At 26.9% G+C, this 20,552-nt stretch overlaps 1 protein-coding gene across 1 annotated transcript; it reads right to left on the bottom strand.

Moving 5' to 3' along the window:
• Nucleotides 1-1,205: 1,205 nt before the first annotated feature.
• LOC107169880 (mitochondrial ornithine transporter 1-like) lies at nt 1,206-19,370 on the bottom strand. Its single transcript, XM_015519860.2, has 2 exons — nt 18,577-19,370; nt 1,206-2,180 (listed from the first exon to the last, which is right to left on the bottom strand). Exons 1-2 carry the CDS (start codon nt 19,087-19,089, stop codon nt 1,764-1,766), a joined length of 930 nt encoding a protein of 309 aa, XP_015375346.2. The 5' UTR covers nt 19,090-19,370; the 3' UTR covers nt 1,206-1,763.
• Nucleotides 19,371-20,552: the final 1,182 nt, after the last annotated feature.

Genomic DNA, 20,552 nt, shown 5'->3' with positions numbered 1-20,552 from the left:
TCTTTCATTGAGCGATTTTCAATAAATTGATGTATTTTCTTCTGTCTAGAAGTACAAACACGTTTCATAAAATTAAAAATCTAAAAATCCTGCATATTGTAGATATCATAATTTTAAAAATTTTGCTAATTTATTTCATGATCACAGGCTTTTTAACGAAATACTTGATTCAAATCTTTAACCTTCACATATGTTTTATTAACAATTAAGTTTTTATAAATAATTTTTGTTAAAGTTAGAATAATGTGAGAAAATTTAATTGGATCAACTGATTAATGATGGATAAATATAATATAATATTTAAAAAAAAAACAAGAAAAAAAATAAGAGTTAGTAAAATCTGGTGAATTAAATAGGAGACATCGAAGGAAATAAATAAATTGATACATTTTTAATTTTTAATGAAATAAATATTTTGGAAAACTTTTTTACATTTCATATAGGTATTTTATTAAAAAAGACCCTATTATAAAATTTGATCTTAGATTATATTAGTTGTAAAACTGAATCTTCTAAAACAATATGTAGGTATATTGGAAAGTTTAAAATTATCTCTTTAAAATGTTTAAAAAAATAAATACAATTTTAATCAAAAATTGTATAAACCTATCTAATATAAAATTTGTATAAAACCATGATAATATAATTTAAATATAATATAATATTATATTTATAGTATAAAAAAATAAATAATATTGGTATAATAGGTAATAAAAATTTAAAACCATTTATTATCTTTATGTCAACACCGACTGGCAACAATAATTCATTAATGATAATTTAAAAATGATACTATTTTATTTAAAAAAACACATGCATTTAATAAAAAACTACAGATGTGATTAGAAGAAATTTACATGCATTTTAAATTGCAGTCATAAAAAATCTAAAAATTAACGTCAGTCTATTTTTTATAATGCCAAGAATGAATATTAGATACCTACTATCTCTGACTGGTCATTAGTTATAAAATAATAATAAATATGAGTTTAATCTTAGATAGCTAAAAATGTAAAAAAAAAAAAATAAAACATAAATATATTCATACGTAGCATTATTATATCTATAATATCTATGAATATTCACGCCGTATTTACGGGGGTACATAACTATACAAAGACAAGGATGCCGTAATTTTTTATGCTGTTTCTCTGAGAAATAAAACGGTATATCAAAAAGGTGTCAAAAATCTTGAAAATCAATCATTTGTTGAAAATAATAGCTGCATGAATATATTATGATCGCATCTGCCAATACAATATAAGATCACTCATGTATACTACTCAACGTTTCAAGTATAGTAATATTAGTATTAGGTATTATAATTAAATACGGGTTGATCTTCAATTTGTATGAACTGGAAACAGAATATTTACCTAATTTTTTCAAATTTATCAAACATTTGAACTTTCGACTTTTAAATTTTATTCACGAGTCCATTTTAATTTTAAACAATAAATTTACAATATTTGTTAAAAATATATAATATTAATTATTAACATCCTTAGCACACAATTGAATGCGTAAAAAATGGTTGTTATTATAATATTTATACGTAAATTTAGAGTAATATCGATATCAAACTTGTTTGAAATGTTTAAATTTTAAGTATTTGATTTCGATTATTATTTTTAATCGAATTTCGAACTTTTCAAATTCTTGGAAGTTTGGGATGTACGAGAGAGTTCGAGAATCCATTCTCAACTTTATGTGCGTTCTGTGAGGCGTTCTGGAGTTCTTCGATGTCATCCATCCCTCCTCATCTAGGTATCGAACAGCTTTTTGGTGTACTCGTAGACGAGGAACAGTACGGCTGACGATGGAATGCATCTGATGAGCGTTGGTGCCAGTCCGCTGTACAGTGCGACCACGCCCTCGTTTCGATATACGTGCAACATGCACATGGTCCAGCCACGTGTGGGCATCGCATCATCCAATTGTATTCGAGACTTGACTACGTCTACCGGGAATGTGACAGTCCATAGCAGCACACCACCAGCAGCCCCGGCCACCGTGGTTGCCAGCAGCCCACAGTCGGCACGAGTTCGACCGGCAGGTTTCAGTGCCTCCCGGACCGTCTCATACACTCCGAAGAAGCAAAAATAGCTGGGCATCTCCCGAGCCACTGTCATTTCCAGTCCACGAAACAAACCTCCAAGGCCATTATGCCTCACGATGTCCTACATAAATACATACAAACATCATATTTATAATTCAAATGGTACAATATTATTTATTTATTTTTTAGTATTAAATGCGTCTATTGTATCATGTAATCATGAAGGGGGGAAGAGTAATGGTAATAATAAGCGAAAGTCTTACAATTTTGGAATATAATTTAGTGGAAAATATTTAACGAGACTTAATAAATGTTGCTGGAATCTAAATTGTATGTACCTAGAATGTGTTATTTAGCTAGGTATATATTTATCCAGACCGTATATTATCAGAATACTATAGCAATGTTTTTCCAGAACATATTTATCTGGATCATTTCTCTATCTAATCCAAAAATTAATATCAAATTTTCTCAAAATGTATGCATTTATTTATTACGATATAATTATTTATCTTAATATAGTTTTGTTATTGAAATACCGGCAATACTGCATATTATGTATAATTGGTACAAGTTAAACATAATATATTAATATACCTACATAATATATTTTTGATTTTTTTCTAACAATCTAGTTTTTTGTTAAGTAATTACATGGTATAGGGGATTATCGTTCCATTTCTTAGTATGTGAAAATAATTTTTCAGGAAGGAGCTAATAAAACTATATTATAATATTAAGTTAGCAGTGGGCGCATCCAGGATTTATTTTTTACTTTGGGGAGTTATTCACAGTAATAATAATTTTACAATTTAAACTTTAGCTATAATTCTTATGTTATTTTTAAAATCCTTTGAGTTTGTATATAATTTAGATTAAAACTAATCCACTCTTATTTTAATAATATACCAGTGATCACTGATCAGACAACCAACTTAATTTTTTCATTAATTGATTATCTTAATTTAAGCCTATGGGTGGTAGGGGAAAGCAAGGCCTCTCAGGAACTTCTTAAGTAGTCTACTGCGCTTGTTACTACACTATTTAAATATAACTAAGCCTGGTGACTGAACCATTTCTGAATTCGAGAGTGTGCTCGACCCCATTGGGGGCAAAGTCAGATGTTCTTTAAGTATTTATTCTTGTTTTGCACATAAACACTGAATCATACAACATTAGACTGAGTAAAGTAATAGATAATATAGTACCTACATTTTTACTTTGTCCAATGGAGTCAGGCAGACTATGGGTTGACTATGGTACCTATGATTGTTTACGATTTTCGATTGAACTGACTATCTAAGTGTAAAATAAAATAATAATATATTTCAATAACTAAAAAAAAAAATATCTTGTATACGATTATTTAGTGTTTTTGTAACAAGTGACATAAGAATAATATTGTATTATTATTTCTTTGAAATATATTTTTTGAAGTATTCATTTCATCTGTGGCAACATAAAAATATTTAAATTATATGTCTAACTCAACTTATAGGATCAATAGTGTTTGAATGATTTGCTTAAATTTGTAGTCTCCGGTTATACGATATACTTTAGAAAGCAATAAGTTATGGTTAACCGTGTCGTATGCGGACAAAATATCAATAAAGGATATCCCGGTACCTTTTTTCTCTTCAAACCCGTTTTCAATATATTATTGCGTAAGATTTAATATCTGCCCTGTACATGATTTCTCCGGACGGAAACCTGACTGTTTCTTTATGAGTTAGTCGTTAATGGCAGGGTATATAATTTAGGAGAATTCTTTCAAATAGTTTGTATGTGTGACATAATAGGGAGATTAGCCGGTAGCTAGATAGAGTATCAGGTTCCTTTCCTGGCTTTAGCAGAGCTATTACTTTCGCCTTCCTTCAGATCTTCGGGATCTTTAAAGTAACTCTGATATTTTTAAAAAGATTTTACAGCCATAGTCTTGTGACCACATGTTCGAAGTGTTTTATCTGTTCTGAGAACATGTTATCTAACCCGTCCGCTTTCCCATTCACCCATTCTTTAATGTTCCTTAGTACCTTTAAGTTTTGTAATAATTAGGATCGGGTTTCCAAGTTCATGCGTTTCATTGTTGTCTGTTCGTATAGTCCCTTGGTTTACTATTAAACGTCCACTGGAACACCTCATATTGCGACCACTGGGACTCCGACAGACCATTTGGTCCAATTCTCCATCAGTTGTGCATACAAAACTGTCCTCATCTTTTAGTACGATCAACCCATACTGACAGAAGTCAGGACCAGACAGCCACTAATATCACTGTCCCTATCAATACTGCGATTAGTTCAACTAGTTTAGACGGTGAGGCTGATTCATAATCCAATATTACTATTTGCAGTAAGGTTCCACTACAAAACGGTACATCATCGTGAATGAAAACTGTATATTTGTAATTTATTCATAACCTACTTCTTTAACTTATTTTTGAATGTCAAGTCACACCCGATGACTAAATTAATCAAAAGAAAGGGGAGCATACTACTTGCGTCCGAAATTATTATCAGTAGGTGAGTTGCGTCCCGCAAAAAAAAGATTCAAAAAGGTCATAGCGTATTATATAATAAATGTAATGAATATAATTTAATATTAAATCTAAAAAATATAGTAATAAACTTTACAATAGCGATTAAAAATACTGTCAGATCAGTATGGCTTAGTTGTGTTATCAAAGGATGAATATTTCATTTAATTTAGTGAAGGTATAAAAAAACCTAAGAACTTGGTATAATTTTCGCTTACGAATAAGATAGGTGATTAGTTAAAGCATACATTTGGATTGGTTTATCAAAATTCATAAGATGTATCTGATTGTTTTGTATTTGATTGAATAATAATAATAATAATAAGAATAATAATAATAACCATTTATATTCATAATATTAGAAATGTATATAGGTACATGAAAATTTGAAATTTCCTCCAAAACTATGGTATGTATGGCAGAATAGCAGAAAGTGTATGGTTAACTATCAACAATAAATTATGAATCGTTTCATTCACACTTTAATCAACGGTTGTATAAACCACACACATAATATAAATATACTTTTAAACATTTTGACTGATGTGTTCTGATGAAAATTTTCAATAATATAAATAGTGCCAATTTTACTACTCCAATTACACCAAAAAATAAATCTACTTTGTTAAAATGTGCTAAGACTAGTAAGGCAATAACTGATTTTAAAAATAAATTAATATGCATTGCTCAAACGTATCGTACAGACTGTTGCATTTAATTATATTAAATAAAGTAATAAAATACTATGACTTTTTAATTATTTGTGTTATTATATATTTATATTTATTAAGACCATGACAAAATATTATGTATTTATAAATAAGTGATCAGCTCGCACATTCATAATATGACCGCCTTAGCACTTATCCTATTCTATACCAAACTACACAAACAAACTCATTCGTAAATAATTTATGAAAAACACTAATAACAAATAATGGTTTTTTGAAGTTTCGGGAAATTCAGTATAGACATTTTGAATATTAAATAATATAATATACTTGTTTTATATAAATCATTTTTATGCTGTAGATTGTAGAATCGCCTTTAATAAAGTATGGTGTTATTATTTTGATTGTTTTTCCGTAATTTATTTGACCGCAGTTATCTCGATTTGTTCTATTTGTTGATTGATAGTACTAATGTTCTTAAATATGGTGACATTAAAATTTGTAAATGATAGGTTGTCACATATGGCTTAGCCTTGACTATAATATTTCATATATTTAATATTAAGCTCAAGATTTATCAGATAAATCTGTCACAGTTTAAAGCATTGTTTGATTAAACTTATATCCAAAGTAAAATGGTGAAACCGCTGAAAAATAATACGGCACTATAACCTCGATGAAAACGAGAAGACAATTGAAAAATGGTACGACCCTAAATTAAATAGAAAAGAAGAAACCACAATAAATCGTATATAATAGTATCGACCATGTGCTAGATTGACACGTAGTTACTATTAATAGCGAATCAAGGACATCTATGTAGATATATTGTGCGAAAAGCGTGAACTCTATCTCAAAATTAAATATTGTATCACCATCCGCACAGAATGTTGAAATTATGAAGATATATGAAATAAATGCTGTAGTGTTTGTGGAATAATCAGACTCTTTTTTAGATTCTATCAATAACCTTACTCTATACTAAAATTTTTAATAAAAGCAGAAATGTATTATATCTATAACGATCTAAAAACTTAAATGAAAAATAAAATAATAATAACACACTGCACTGTTAAAATAAAATAAAAATGCATTATATAGTTACCCGACTTTTTGAACACATACATTATCGGAAATTAATGACCTATATTATATTGTGGATATATAGAAGGACTTTATATTTCTTTAATTTCTATACGCTTTGATAGTATAGTATTAATATGTTAATAACGGCAAACACACAAAAACTCCCCCTTAATTTGTTTACGGTCAATAAAATTCATTGGAATGGTCAAATTAGTTATAGAAGCTACCCTCGTGGCTCGGCTTATATCCACTGGGATTCGATGATTTCAAATTATGAACGCTGAACGTATAACGGGGATTTAAAGTTTTAACCCTTCGGAAAAGAGACAAAGAGCAGAGAGACAGCACTTCTCATAAAGATTGATTACCATAGAAATATATAACAAAATATAGTGTTGGTTTAAGTAGGTTATGTACTCGTATTTAAATATAGAAAAAAAATAAACACCTTGTCATTATTCTGAATGTGGAATTGAATAATATACCTAATACAGTCAGTACAATAAAAGTTATTTAGATTTGAAAATCGAAAGAAATATTTAACGGTAAACAGTAATAATATGCTCTCACAATTAATAACAATTTTGTTTCTATATAAACTTATGTGTTTTTTTTTCAATCAGTATGGGGTATTCAAAACATAATTGTATTATATGTAGGTAGTATTTACCCACATGATGGCAGTATAAAAAGTAACCAGCTGTTCACGGAAAATAATTTATTTATACATGTTATTTTAAAATTGATTACTTACCATTGTAAATAATAATAATAATATATTTGCCTATTCATCTACATTCTAATAATTTTTAGTCTTTTTGAAATGTTTTTTTTAAATTATAAAACACGCTTGTATTCAACTTTATCTATATTTTTTCTTAATTTAATCAACTCATTTACTAAGTGTAATTAAAAAAAAATAATAAAACAAGAGGATTTAAATAGAAACCGGTAAATTTATTCATAAATAAAATATTTAAAATAATCGTTTTATCTCATTTACACGGTAAATTTAAAAATTGTAAGTCAAACATTCGTTTCTAATAATATTTTTAGCAGATTTTAGGCAAAAAAATGTAAACGTAATATATAACTGTGCGCATAGGTACACATAGGTATACATATTTTTATATAAACACGTAATTTTATTGATTGTAAATTTCTTAATTTTAATTAAAAACGACCACCTTATTAATGAATCTAAAATTAATTTTTATACCTACTATATTTTGCTTGGATGTAATTTTAATAACATTCTTATTCAGATATTTAACATTATAAATTCACTAAACGTTAAAATGTAAACTATTAAAATTGAATTTTTTTTTTAATTTAAAATAATACACTACAATATCTATGGGTAGGTATGTAAATTAAATTAAATGCCAGTACATACAACATATTATTTAAAATAAAATACGAGTACAATAAAGTTTGATTCTTACTTTAGTTTCATGCATTTTTTTATCCACATTTATTTTGTAAAAAATGTTTAATTTACATTTTTTTCATACAATTTTAAACAAAAACAATAGTTATTGTATACTACTAGGTACCTAGTACAACGTTGAATTTATCATAAATACCTATTATAAATATAATTAAAATATCCTTATATTCAAGAAAAACTAGAAAACTGTACTTTCAAATCTTTCATGTGATCACTCAACATTTGAAAATTGTTTTAGTAATCTGAGCTGTACTAGCAAAAGTTTTTTGAATGTAATTATTATCATTATTTCCAAACTTATTTCAAAAACATAATACAACTGTCTTGAAGAGTGCTTAACATCCAAACACCTAATCCTGCATGTTGACTGTCCATTTTTTATTATTATTTGTTTTGACTTTTTTTTTCATTTTTCGTCCGAACTTTTTAATATAAATTCATCAAATTTTTTTATCATTTCAATGATAATATTTTATCAAATAGAGAAACAACACTTTACAATAAAAATTGTATAAATATAATAAGTATTAAAACACATTTATTTATAAATTCTATTACCACACAAAAATTGATTTTTTTAACATTTTGACTAAAAATGAATATGTGTAACTACATATTACTATTTCCCAGTATGGTTTTGGTAAAATTAAGTACCTATATTGATTTTCGTAGTCTTAATTGCATATTATAATATTTTATTGTTTGTATGATAAAAAGTATTTATTTAGTTGGTATTTTTTTTTTTTTTAATTAGTCCATAAGAATTTTTAAAGAGGTGTGTTACGTTAATTTTGTAATTAATTTTTGGAATACTTTTGTTAATTTAAAATACTTACTTTAGCTGACATTACAATTAATAAAAAAATCGTATTCATCCTGAATTTTGGAATAAAGGTAGTAAGTTATATTACTGTAACCATTCTTAACCATACTTAACTTAAGTAATAACTCGTTAAAAATTTATGTTTAAATTACTATTAACATATAATATGATACATTTGATATGAATCAATACATTACAATTTAATGTAAATTCTTGTTTAATTCAATGATTAAAAATTAATATGATTAAATACAAATATCTGATAACTGCACAATTGCACTGTCAGAATACTTAGTTAGGGGAACCTGGGGAAGAATGGGATACTTAATGCTTAACATCGATTTTCCAGTATTCTACTTAATGTAAGGCTCCCAATTCTCAATCAATAAATGTTTAACAGTATAAATATCAATTCACTTCAATGATCAAACAAATTACTCAAATATATTTTACTTTATTATTAATAATACAAAAAAAAAAATTTTGCCCCATTCTGCCCATACCTTGTGGTAGAATGGTGTATACATTTTAACATTATAATTTCAGTCGGAACGAAGCGATACGAAACGTTACGTATTGAAAATAGCTGATATCCCGTTGTGCCCCACGTCCCCATTCTGCCAAGGGGTTCCCCTATATAAAATACATAATATTTTGAATATTCATTTCAAAAACCTTTAATGTACAGTAGTAGATCATAGGGAGATTGTATACTTATCCCTCAGTCGGAGTCTATTATTAGTTAAATGGATATTAGTCAAGCTATTGTTTTTATATAAGTCAGACTTATATACCTAACTATGCATTTTTAATCCCCCATTTTAATATAAAGTTCCCAATAACAATTGAATGGTCTTTGCTATAAGTGTATTTTTCGAATTTGTATTTCACTTATAAATCATTGAATCTTAAAATCATCTTACTACCAATACAATGCAATCAATTATAACTAAAACTTTAGTTTTTTCAAAAATCTATTATAATAACTACACATGCACATAACAATATCTAGGTAATAAAATATATTTATTCGTGTACCTTTTACTATACTTAAAAATTACAAATGATTATCCATTATAAAATAAAGTTGTATGGAACAAAAAGTACATTTTTATCAATACAATTTCCATAGTAAGTCAAAATCTTGAGGTAAAAAAAAAGTATTTAAGAAAGAATTTTAGATTACTATCAATTTAAAACTTTTACGTACCTACTATACCCACCAACCACGACAAGAAGTATACAATTAATCATAGGGATATCAAAGAGGTTTGCAAACAAACAAAGTTAAGTAAATAATAAATATTCATAAGAAAAAAAAAGTCTAAATATTACTGTAGTTGGCTCGCTGAGAATTACACAGCCATTTTTGAAAAACTTATTAATCCTTATTCTATTGTAATGTTATTAAAATATTAACAGTTTGTATACAATTTAAACCTTTTACTAATCAGATTTACTTATATTATAATCTCTTTAGAATTAAAACCAACCGTGATCATATGGTAATTTTATCACAAAAATGTACCATAAACATTAGGCATATATATCGTATAGGTAATTTTCAACATACACATAAGTTAAACAAAGTATATTGTAATAACATGGTTTTCCATGAAATTTGTTCGTAACTAATAAGCTTATAAGTGTATGATTATGATGTTGGCATACATTAGTTATAAAGTTGAACATAATATTTAAAAGTAAAAATTTCCTACAAAATTATTAAACGTCAGTTTTATCTAAGCCATACACCTTCTAACTTAACCGTTATTTTTAAACTGCACGTTAACATGCGTTTGTTTTCTACTTGAAATATTTTATATAGGTATTACACAACAATGCTGCAAGAATGTCACTGACGAAATGTGTTTAGAGAAAAAGGCTGTGTGTAGTATAAAATACATCGTGAATATAATAGGAATAAATTAAAGTGGATGCACACCGTTGCACACATTTTCATAAAACATATCAGCGCATTAGTGCAACTAGTTTGACAACTGTTTTTGAAATTTTCAAGACATGTTTGTGCAAAAAGATAGTTTAGTGTGTCATAAATTAATGATGGGTTTCCTCAATAGTTATCAAGTAAAGTTGTAAACATTTGAGCAAACAAATCGTCGAAACGATATTATATTTCCAAGTCCATGCAGTCTGTAAAATACAAAAATTACCCAAGTGAAAATTATGTTCCCAATAGAAATGCGTTGTTACGGTCATAATACTAGTAAATTAGTAGATATATTAAAGTTAGTTTAATTATCTTATGAATTATAATGAAATATTGTTACTAATATTTAGAATATTTTTCAATTCAAAACTATTTTCGTTATTGTGTTTTTTAGTAGTTTCTAACCATTAAACACGCCAAAAGATTGGTATTCAAATTCAAGGTAGTGTAACCAAAAAAACACTAAGATCTTCTAAAGTCATATATTACATTATTTTGTTTAATGCTTATGTTTTTATATAAATTAATGTTAAATATTATTATTATTAATACCATTGCACCTGACAAATTAAATGCACCACATTTTAGTTTATATGCATTTTAATATAGCTTAAAGGGGAGTGGTGTATAGAATCCTATAAATAACCTGTTCAAGGAATTTAACATATTTTTAATGTAAATTCTACGAAATATAACGTGTATTAAATATTTCTCTTTGTGCTGCATTTATTATCATTATGGAAATATGGAAATACAGTAAATAATCCACAGAGCTTTGACTAGGTTTAATAAGCATTGGTAAAAGGGGTTCTATCAATTTTATTTTTATCTTAATTAATGTCTGGTTTTAAGAAAATTCTGAAATTAGGCATTGTATTAATTTTATTTAAATTGGTTATTTACTGTATCGAGTTCAATGAAATTTTTATCAAATAGGTACCTATACTTAGGTATGCTTTAAACAGATAATTTATATATTTTCATTAATGATAAAATATGATTGTTCACCTTATGAAATGTTACAACCTAATTTAATGAATAGAAATTAAAATACCCGTACAGATAAAATAACAATATACATATTATAATATATGTCATACTGGTAGAATAAACAAACTGTTTGTTAATTATACAAAATGTATTTTGTTAATTTTAAAAATAAATACCTCTATGTTTCATAATACTTCAACTAAGCTGATTAATAATTTTACAAATTACTGTGCCTTTAGTTGAATTTTTAATTAAATTTTATGTTAAAATACTAAGTGCCTAATATTGAGTCGTATCATCTATTAAACTATTAACTATAATATCACTATTAAATGGCCCAGATGTTCATGATTTTTGATAAGTTTTATGGAATGAATAATTTAATTTTTGATTTTCAAATTATGCATGCATTTTTATTGCCATTTTTCTATAAAATGTTCAGTATATTATTGTAATATCGTTTATAATTTAACTTATGGCTTATATAAGTAGGTATATAACTACAAAGTTAGAGAGATGATATATTATCTATTACCTATGTTACTATATTTCTGTGGATGGAAAACCATACTTAACTATAGGTATCCTATTTATATAGTTTTCAGTTATAAATTATAATTATTTCAGTTAAGATAACCTATGAAAAAATTATTTTAAGTTTTGTAAATAATGTATAGGTATCATACATTTCCATTATAATATATTTTAGATGAAATTTGTTGGCCATAATAGAATATGGAATCACTGTACCTAATCGATATAGTATTGTTAACAACAATAAAAAATATAAAACATTCATAAGTATATTATGCATAATCTATGTATCGTTTAGCGTTGATATTTATTTTTAAATTATACAGAGGAATATTTTTCTATCATCATCAAACATTACGATGTAATAATATAACTATTATTTAGTTATTTAGTTCATGGTAGTCATAATATGATAGGTTCGTGCTAGGATTGCTAGATAACTTCATCAAAAGATAACACTGTATTACTATTTGCTGAATGAAAATAATTACTTATCTATGATCAAAATATCGATAGGAGTATCCATTTGTGTTTGATGAATTAATTAATGTAAATTGTACTGGTTATATTATACTGAAAGGGTTGTTGCCTGTTGGCAAACATTGTCAAATTGACCTGGCCGCGATTGTGGGGGGAAACTTAATGTGGATTAAATTATATTATTTTGAGACATTATAGGTGGGTACCTATGTGTATTAAAATTACCAGAGTTTAAAGGCTAATACACAATGACATTGTAAATGGGCCAAGAATAATTTCCAGACTGCTGCAACGTGCCGGAAAATGTTATACAAAATAATATTATGATATAGAATTATAAAAATATTTTTATTTTTGATTAGAGATCATAAATCGTTAATTAAATTCTATATCATATGATAAAACAAAATATTGACTTAACTACGGGTTGAGGCTATGGGTAAGTTACATTCGTCCCGTTTCGTTCATATCAGTGACAGTTATATACTTTACGGGTAAATTTTGCTGCAATATTATAGTTTAATATATTTTAAAACAATGACAAATTTATTTCAGTCAGAGGTTTTGGAAACAATATTGGGCGGAGCTACTGGAGTTCATTATGCCTAGGTTCTAAAATTAGTAAGTTGTTCTTGAAATTTAAATCAAGTATAATAATTTAGGAGTACCGCAGAATTGATAAATGTTATTGGTACGATGTGTCTAAGTCTCACTACTCCTTTATTTATTTTCTTCATCATAACTAACCTATAATATAACACATTTACGTTTAGTTTCATTAGTTTTAATATAGTAGAGAATTGACTGTGATCATCAAACTTAAATTTACCAAATAATATTTCTGTGTTGTAGCTATTTATTTTTTATCATTTTAATTTTAAATCTAGTGTGTAAAGTGGGAACGATTTTAAAACACTCGTAACATGGTTTAAAACTAAAATATTGAAAAGATGTCCGACACAAAACATAGAATAATAAATACGGTACCGTTATTTTTTTCATTTGGTTTGATAATAATTGTTTTTGCTATTTTTAATTAAACAAATGAAACTAAACATTGAACTGCTGAACGTAAATTTGCTATTTCACGCACATCATATTGCGGAGACGACAACCCGGTAGCGTCCTCTTAAGTCGAATACTTATACAATATTTTGCAGTTTGTATAAATAAATAATGTTTAACTGCTCTCACACATTTGAGATTTATGAGTTCACTGGTGTTTGTACAACGTAATAGAAACGAATCTTATAATAAAGTCATAAACTCAGCCAATTATGCCCGTTTAAGTTATATGAAAAACGTTAATTTATTTCAAAATACATAACAATTAAAATAAACACTAGGCTCTGAAATATTTAACGAAGTTTCATGGAAAACTATAAAAGTTTAAGTGAATAAATAAAATAAATCACAATAGAATTATTTATGTAGACACAGTAAATATTAAATTTCACATTTTAAATTAAAACAATTATTATTAAATCCAGAAGTGAAATGATATGGTAAATACTAGCTTTTAAATTTCTTTGTTTCAAGTATACAAGGGTTGGAAAACTCTTGCAAACATTACAACTATAATAACGAAATAAAATAGTTAAAATGTATGAATGAATATCTTACCACTGCAGGAGTGTGGTGTAAGACTACATTTTGCAGGTCCGTATAATATATGAGCATGTCCATCAATTGTGATTTGATAGCAAAAAAATAACTGATCAACATATAAATGATTATGAATAGTACGTTTCTTGAACATAATTAATTAAATATTTAATAACTAATTATATTTTAGTTAAAAAAATATCATAATTAATTTTTGATTTTTGAGACAATTTTAGTAATAATATTTTTTCAAAATTAATATTGTGAAACCATTAAACTATTGAACATATTATATAATATTATGTATCAGACAGTATAAAAGTATCATATTATGTAATATCATCTGCCATTAATAATGTATTCATTGTTTGTCATATGTATGATTTATATAAATAACAATTATTTGTATATTTCATTAATCATTATTAATCTATTAATCTCATAATAGTATGCATCTAGCGTGGAAAGTAGGCAAGTGATGTAATTTTAATTTTCTAGAAAACATTTTAATTCGTTTTAGCTGTATACAAATATTAAAATAAATTACAAATTAACTAATCTTCAATCTCAGCGATAAAATGTTTAGCTACGTAATTATTTGTTTATTAAAACAGAGTTAAACTAATCATTTTTAATACAGTTTTATTATTATTAAGTTATAAAGCCTCGAGAAGGATTATATTATGATAATTTAAACATATTATAATACAATTTAACTAATCATATTGTTTTTTAATACAATGGTATTTAACTGTGTAGATTAGTGTTGATTTTAATTTAATTTAATTTTGCTTTTAGGCTAATAATTTTTTTTATACATGAAAAGTAATTAAATATATAAGTACGGAAATATGATGGAACTTAACTACAATACAAAAAGCCAAATGTGTAATATAGGTATTTTGTATGGAAGCAGAATATTATATCTTTTAAAACTGTCTCAGAAATATTTTAGAGAAATATTTAATTTGTCAACTTTAACATTAATAAAAATAGTCCCATAACACAAATATTGATTATGTTGTTTATAGACATATAGTAAAACAAAACATACATAATTAAAGTTCACAACAGTAATTTAAGAGATTCATCAAGTGGTATTTTATTATTGTAAAAGTTAAGTAATATTGTCAAGTACCTACTATTTTGTCATGTATAGGTACAACTTATACATAGCGATTTCAACATTAAAGAAATTAAGATTACCTAGATTATTGCGGGTCAATTTAAATTACATAGTAAATATGTAAAAAATAATGATTAAATTTAAAACACTTACTTACTGAAGATAAAATAATCATTTTGTTTCAGTGGTATTATTTGAGCTTATAAATAATAATAATAATAATAATAATAAAACAATAAAATAAATAGTTACAAGATAAATATGTTTAAATACTACCTTTATTTTGTTAATATTATAATAATATAATATTATTGAACATAGTAGCAAAAATATAATATTGCAATATTGATGCAGTGAAAAATGTGCTATTCAATTTATCAGTTTTATTGCTTAAAATGCTTAAATTAGTCATTGTAATTCATTTATTATTTACTGTTAGGAATCTCATAATATGACCTACTTCTTTATCTTTAATTTACTCGTAGTATTTGAAATTGAAAAACAAAAATATCATTATTTTATGATTGAACAATAATAAGGAAAATAATTATTACAAGGCACCATTTTTTCCTTCTAAGTTGACCATAAATTTTCACCTAATTTATTCACTATTACAACATAATATTTCGGAGTTTAAGTTACAATAATAGTTGAAAACAGTGTAATTCATATGGTCATAAAAAAAATAAATTTTTACACTGCCATTCAATACCTACTTATGAACTATAAGGTAACTATATAGGTACTTTATTCTATTATGTAAACAATATTATCAAAATTATCCCATACTTTCCAAACAAATTCTAAGTATTATAAAAATTAAATGACTATAAGATAATTAATTTTTAGTCGTCGTCTATTGTCAATCTCTTATAATAATTCTTTGTGTTTGATTGAAACTTTATGGTCAACATTTTGCAACCGACAACAGTTTTCCCCGTTGTTGATGATTATATTATGTCTAGGTAGACGTTTCAATGAACGTGAAAATAAACGTCGTTCACAATTATGATGCAATAGGATCCGAAAATGTTTTTATTGAAACAATATAAGAACTATTTTAATAGAAACTATACAAAAACTCTGTAGAATAATATTTGTACTTTGTGATGCCATAGTTCAATAATGTTTAACATTTTTAAAAAATTTTAAACACATTGTATTTTTTTTTAAGTCAGGCGAAATAAGTACTTGTAATAAATAAACTTCAATAAATCATAATTTATAATGAAATATTTTTGGTACAATGATAGTCTTCTAAATTAGTTAAACAGAAAAACTGAGAAACTTCAGTTCAATTTTACTGTGTAACATATAATGGATGTTTCAATGAATAAATCGTTATAAATACTTTAACTATCAAACTTTTAATCAATAATTCGGTATCTTTTAAATTTTAAGTTTAACAATTCTTCTTTAAAGAACAGTTGTATTTTTGAAAAATTGTCTTATGTTTATCTAGAAATCAACCTTGTCATAAATCGTATCATAATTCACTGTCTCGAAGTGTTTCCTGATGAACTTTTTCTTTTTGAACTACTCGAACATATGGGTTTAAAGATTAAGCGGCAACAGTGCCAAGCTGTAGAACAATTTCTGGTTCAGGACAGATGTTAAATTGTTTTCATCCTAGCATTCATCACAAAACAATGAAGAATTTTAATATGTGATATATAATATGTATGTTTGTATTCCTAATATAAATCTGCAGACTTAAAAAAATCTTATGGTTCATATTTTTATATTAAATTAATGTATTATTAATCAATACATTTTATAAATTAGAAAATTTTTTATTTAAGGTTATAATATATTTATAATACTGAGTAATACAATTTGGTTTGATACCTATATTACTTATAAAAGGAACCAAAGGGAGTATTCTATACCTTTGTACAAATAAAACATAATTATTAAAAATTAAAATATGTTTATAACAATATAATTATATAATTTTATACGTTTAAATGTTAAATGCAACATTGTCTTATTGTAAGTGGTGTTATGAATTTCTGTATAGTCTTGTGTGCATTTAGCAGAACATTTTATTCATCAAAAATGTTTTAAGCTTTAATTCAACATATTAAATTATTAAAATAAGTTCATAAAAAAAATTTATTTATATATGTTATAAATTCTTGAAATTAAATACAAATTGTATTATAACTCGAAATTTTCCTGACTGAAGTGTATAAAATCTGTGCATAACTAATGTGAGGTCTATTATAATACTTATAAGTTTTTTTTTCTGTATACAACAGTATATATAGGTAAGTATAAATTATTCAAATAATAGACCTAGTTGATGAATATTTTGTAATATTTGCTGAATAGGTAAAACATACTATCATCAGTTATGTTCATCAATACCGATCAGAATTTTTTTCTAGACCTACATTCTTCTTTTTATAAATATTTACTCAGCTGAAATTCATTCATTTTTCAATATACTCACAAAGTATTTAAGGTTGCAACTTAATCTGGTTTTAAACCTAAGTGGTGCACAGTTCAATTCCAATTTATAATAAGTGTATTTTATATACCCAGGATAAAATACTTCAAGTGACTATAATAGTGCTTTTATTTATTGTGCTTTTTCTCAATCCAATAGGTAGTGGCTGTTTGGCTGCAAACATTTTTATTTGATTGATATAATTTAGCTCACTTGCTGCTAAAATACCGAGGTGATAGGCATTCAGAAAGCATTTTAGATAAAAGCCAAAACATAAATATTGTAGATATTTTTGAAACAATAACCCCTCGGGAGTAATTCATCGCTTTAAAAATATTAGGTGAATCATAGTTATTTACAGTCAGACAGTTTCTTAAATAAATTAAGCTGGTTTAAAACATCGCCTAACAACATCCAACAACCACCTACTATATTTCAAATACCATCTCGATTGGGATATGAGTTCATAATATTCACGTTAACCTAGCAACGGAGCAATCTGCAGAGTTACAGTACTTCAATTCCTATTCGGGTTTAAGTACGTAATCAGTAATTACCGATTTTTAATACACCCATGTCGGACACACTCTAGGAATGAGGTAAGGTTCTCAATTAGATACCACCAATTCTCCATCATTCAATCGAAGTAATAAATTGAAATATTTAAAATATTTTTGTAGGTAACAGTTTTGAAAACCAAAATGTTCCATAGTGACACAAATTCAATTCTATCGTCCTCTTTCCTTTTTTTTTTTTCAAGCGAATACAATCAAATATGTATATTTCTAATAACGTATAATATAATATTATTACCTTGGTAACGCGGTACACGGAACCTTGAAACCGCTGTCCGCGGGTTTCAGCCAGCTCACGACCCGCCTGCAGCTTGATCTTGACCAGTTCTGCAGGACACAGGACCACGGATGAGAATACGGACGCTGCGCATCCCGCCACCGCGTTGCTAAGGGCGTCCATCTGCTTGGCGTCCTGGGCCCCGGTGACCGCGGCGACCGCTCGCTGGCACAAGCCATAGCATGCGAACAGCACCGAGTTTTCAGCCACACCCGCCACCATGGCCGGTGACGAACCAGCGTACAGACCCCGTAGACCGGACTTCCTGTACGTATGCGACAGACAGTGGGCGGGCCCGGAGTAAAGACCTCGGAACGTCTGCAGCTTGGTCTTGACCGTGTCCAGTGGCTGGCCGACTAGCACGACGGCCACGCCGGCCAGTGAGCCGGCCAACAAGTCGGACAAGCTGCTGCCAGCGCTACCGTCTCTATAGGCGATCGTGTCCACAGCCACCGCATCGCCGCCAAAGCTCATATCAGGCGGGCTGTCGATGTGGTCGAGGACGCTTTCGACGTTTTTTTTTGCGATAAGAGTCGATAATCACTATAAACACGGGTACGCCTGGTCAGTTGAAAATTATTTAGGTTTACGGGCTTTAACTCGTAAGGACTATCAAATAAAATATTATTTTGTAGCAACACGATTTTCGATATTATATTTTAATTGTGTACATAATTTGGGTAAGTTAATATTGGAAAGTCGCACGTCGTGCTTCCGCCGTTGCCATATGACGATTGCCCCAAAGACGTCATTGAATATATTTTAGGATTTTTTTTTTAATGTTATATCGCTGATTCATATGAACCATTTATGAGGACTTAAGATAAGATACTGAAAACAAAGATCCGATGTCCTCTTGACACCAGATTAATTTCATCGTTGTTGTTGTCATAATCATTATTATTACTACTATCATTAATATTAATATTATTATTTATACTGATATTCCACAAACTGCGACGTATAGCAACATAAAGTATAGGTAGTGCCACAAATCCATCGTTGACGCGAGAAAATGTAAATTATATATTTTTGATTTCAATTATAGGTCAGAGTAAAATCACGCGTTGAACAATTAAAGTGACTAAAATACTAAAAACAAATAAATATTACGATGTAGATATTGCAAAGTAGTATAGAGTATCTTCTCACGTTGATGATGTATAAATTGGTTTATTGACTATTATTGTCACCATTAAGGCAATCATAATTAGAGCCCCAACATTTCAACATGGCATTTAATATGGTTAATTTTATTTATCTAAAACTTTATACATATTATATTATAATACATTTATATTTTTTTTAAACTAATTATGATATGTATTAAAATATTATAATAAATGTTCAATACATAATTCATGCAAACAAAAAAAAAAAAAAATTGGTTAAATAAGTTATGGAAACAATCAACTAAATCGATTTTAATTTATTGTGTGTTGAACCACATAATAAACTTGTGTTATATAACTAATAGTTTATTAGTTATACGACTTATGCAAATCTTTTTTACTAGTTAGAAGTTTTCAAATTTTGGTAAATACGTTATCGAATTTATTATTTTCTTAATCACATTATCTTCTACACCAAAATTATATTAATAGTGTTGTCAATTTTTCTTTATGTAATAATGACGGTAATATCTATTAACTATTTGTATTACAGAAAAAAATCTTCTCCTACTTCATTAAAATAAGATGAAAAAAAATGTAAACGTTAGGAAATATCGTGATAAAGGACGCATTATTGAGATATTTTCATAAATTTGATTTTCATTAGAAAAATATTTTTAAATTATTACTTATAAGATTTTTTCATCAGATACTTTTCTAAATCCTCTTTATAAATATTCACTTACTTGAAGGTTTAATCTTATTATATATAGGTAAAATGGATAATATTTTTTAGGTCAGAAAAAATTGAAACGTGTTAGATGT

The sequence above is a fragment of the Diuraphis noxia genome, unplaced genomic scaffold (genome assembly GCF_037042655.1).
Source record: "Diuraphis noxia isolate RWA-SAM2 unplaced genomic scaffold, SU_Dnox_SAM2 contig0001, whole genome shotgun sequence".
In the NCBI taxonomy this organism is placed as follows: Eukaryota; Metazoa; Arthropoda; class Insecta; order Hemiptera; family Aphididae; genus Diuraphis; species Diuraphis noxia.
The sequence above is the reverse complement of the archived record's forward strand: the minus strand, read 5'-3'. Positions and strand labels throughout refer to the sequence as shown.

Excerpts from the sequence above, each read along its gene's own strand:
- LOC107169880 (XM_015519860.2), bottom strand. The coding sequence starts at position 19,089 with ATGAGCTTTGGCGGCGATGCGGTGGCTGTGGACACGATCGCCTATAGA. Across the intron at positions 2,181-18,576 it reads CCGTGTACCGCGTTACCAAG|GACATCGTGAGGCATAATGG; the intron begins GTAATAATATTA and ends GTATTTATGTAG.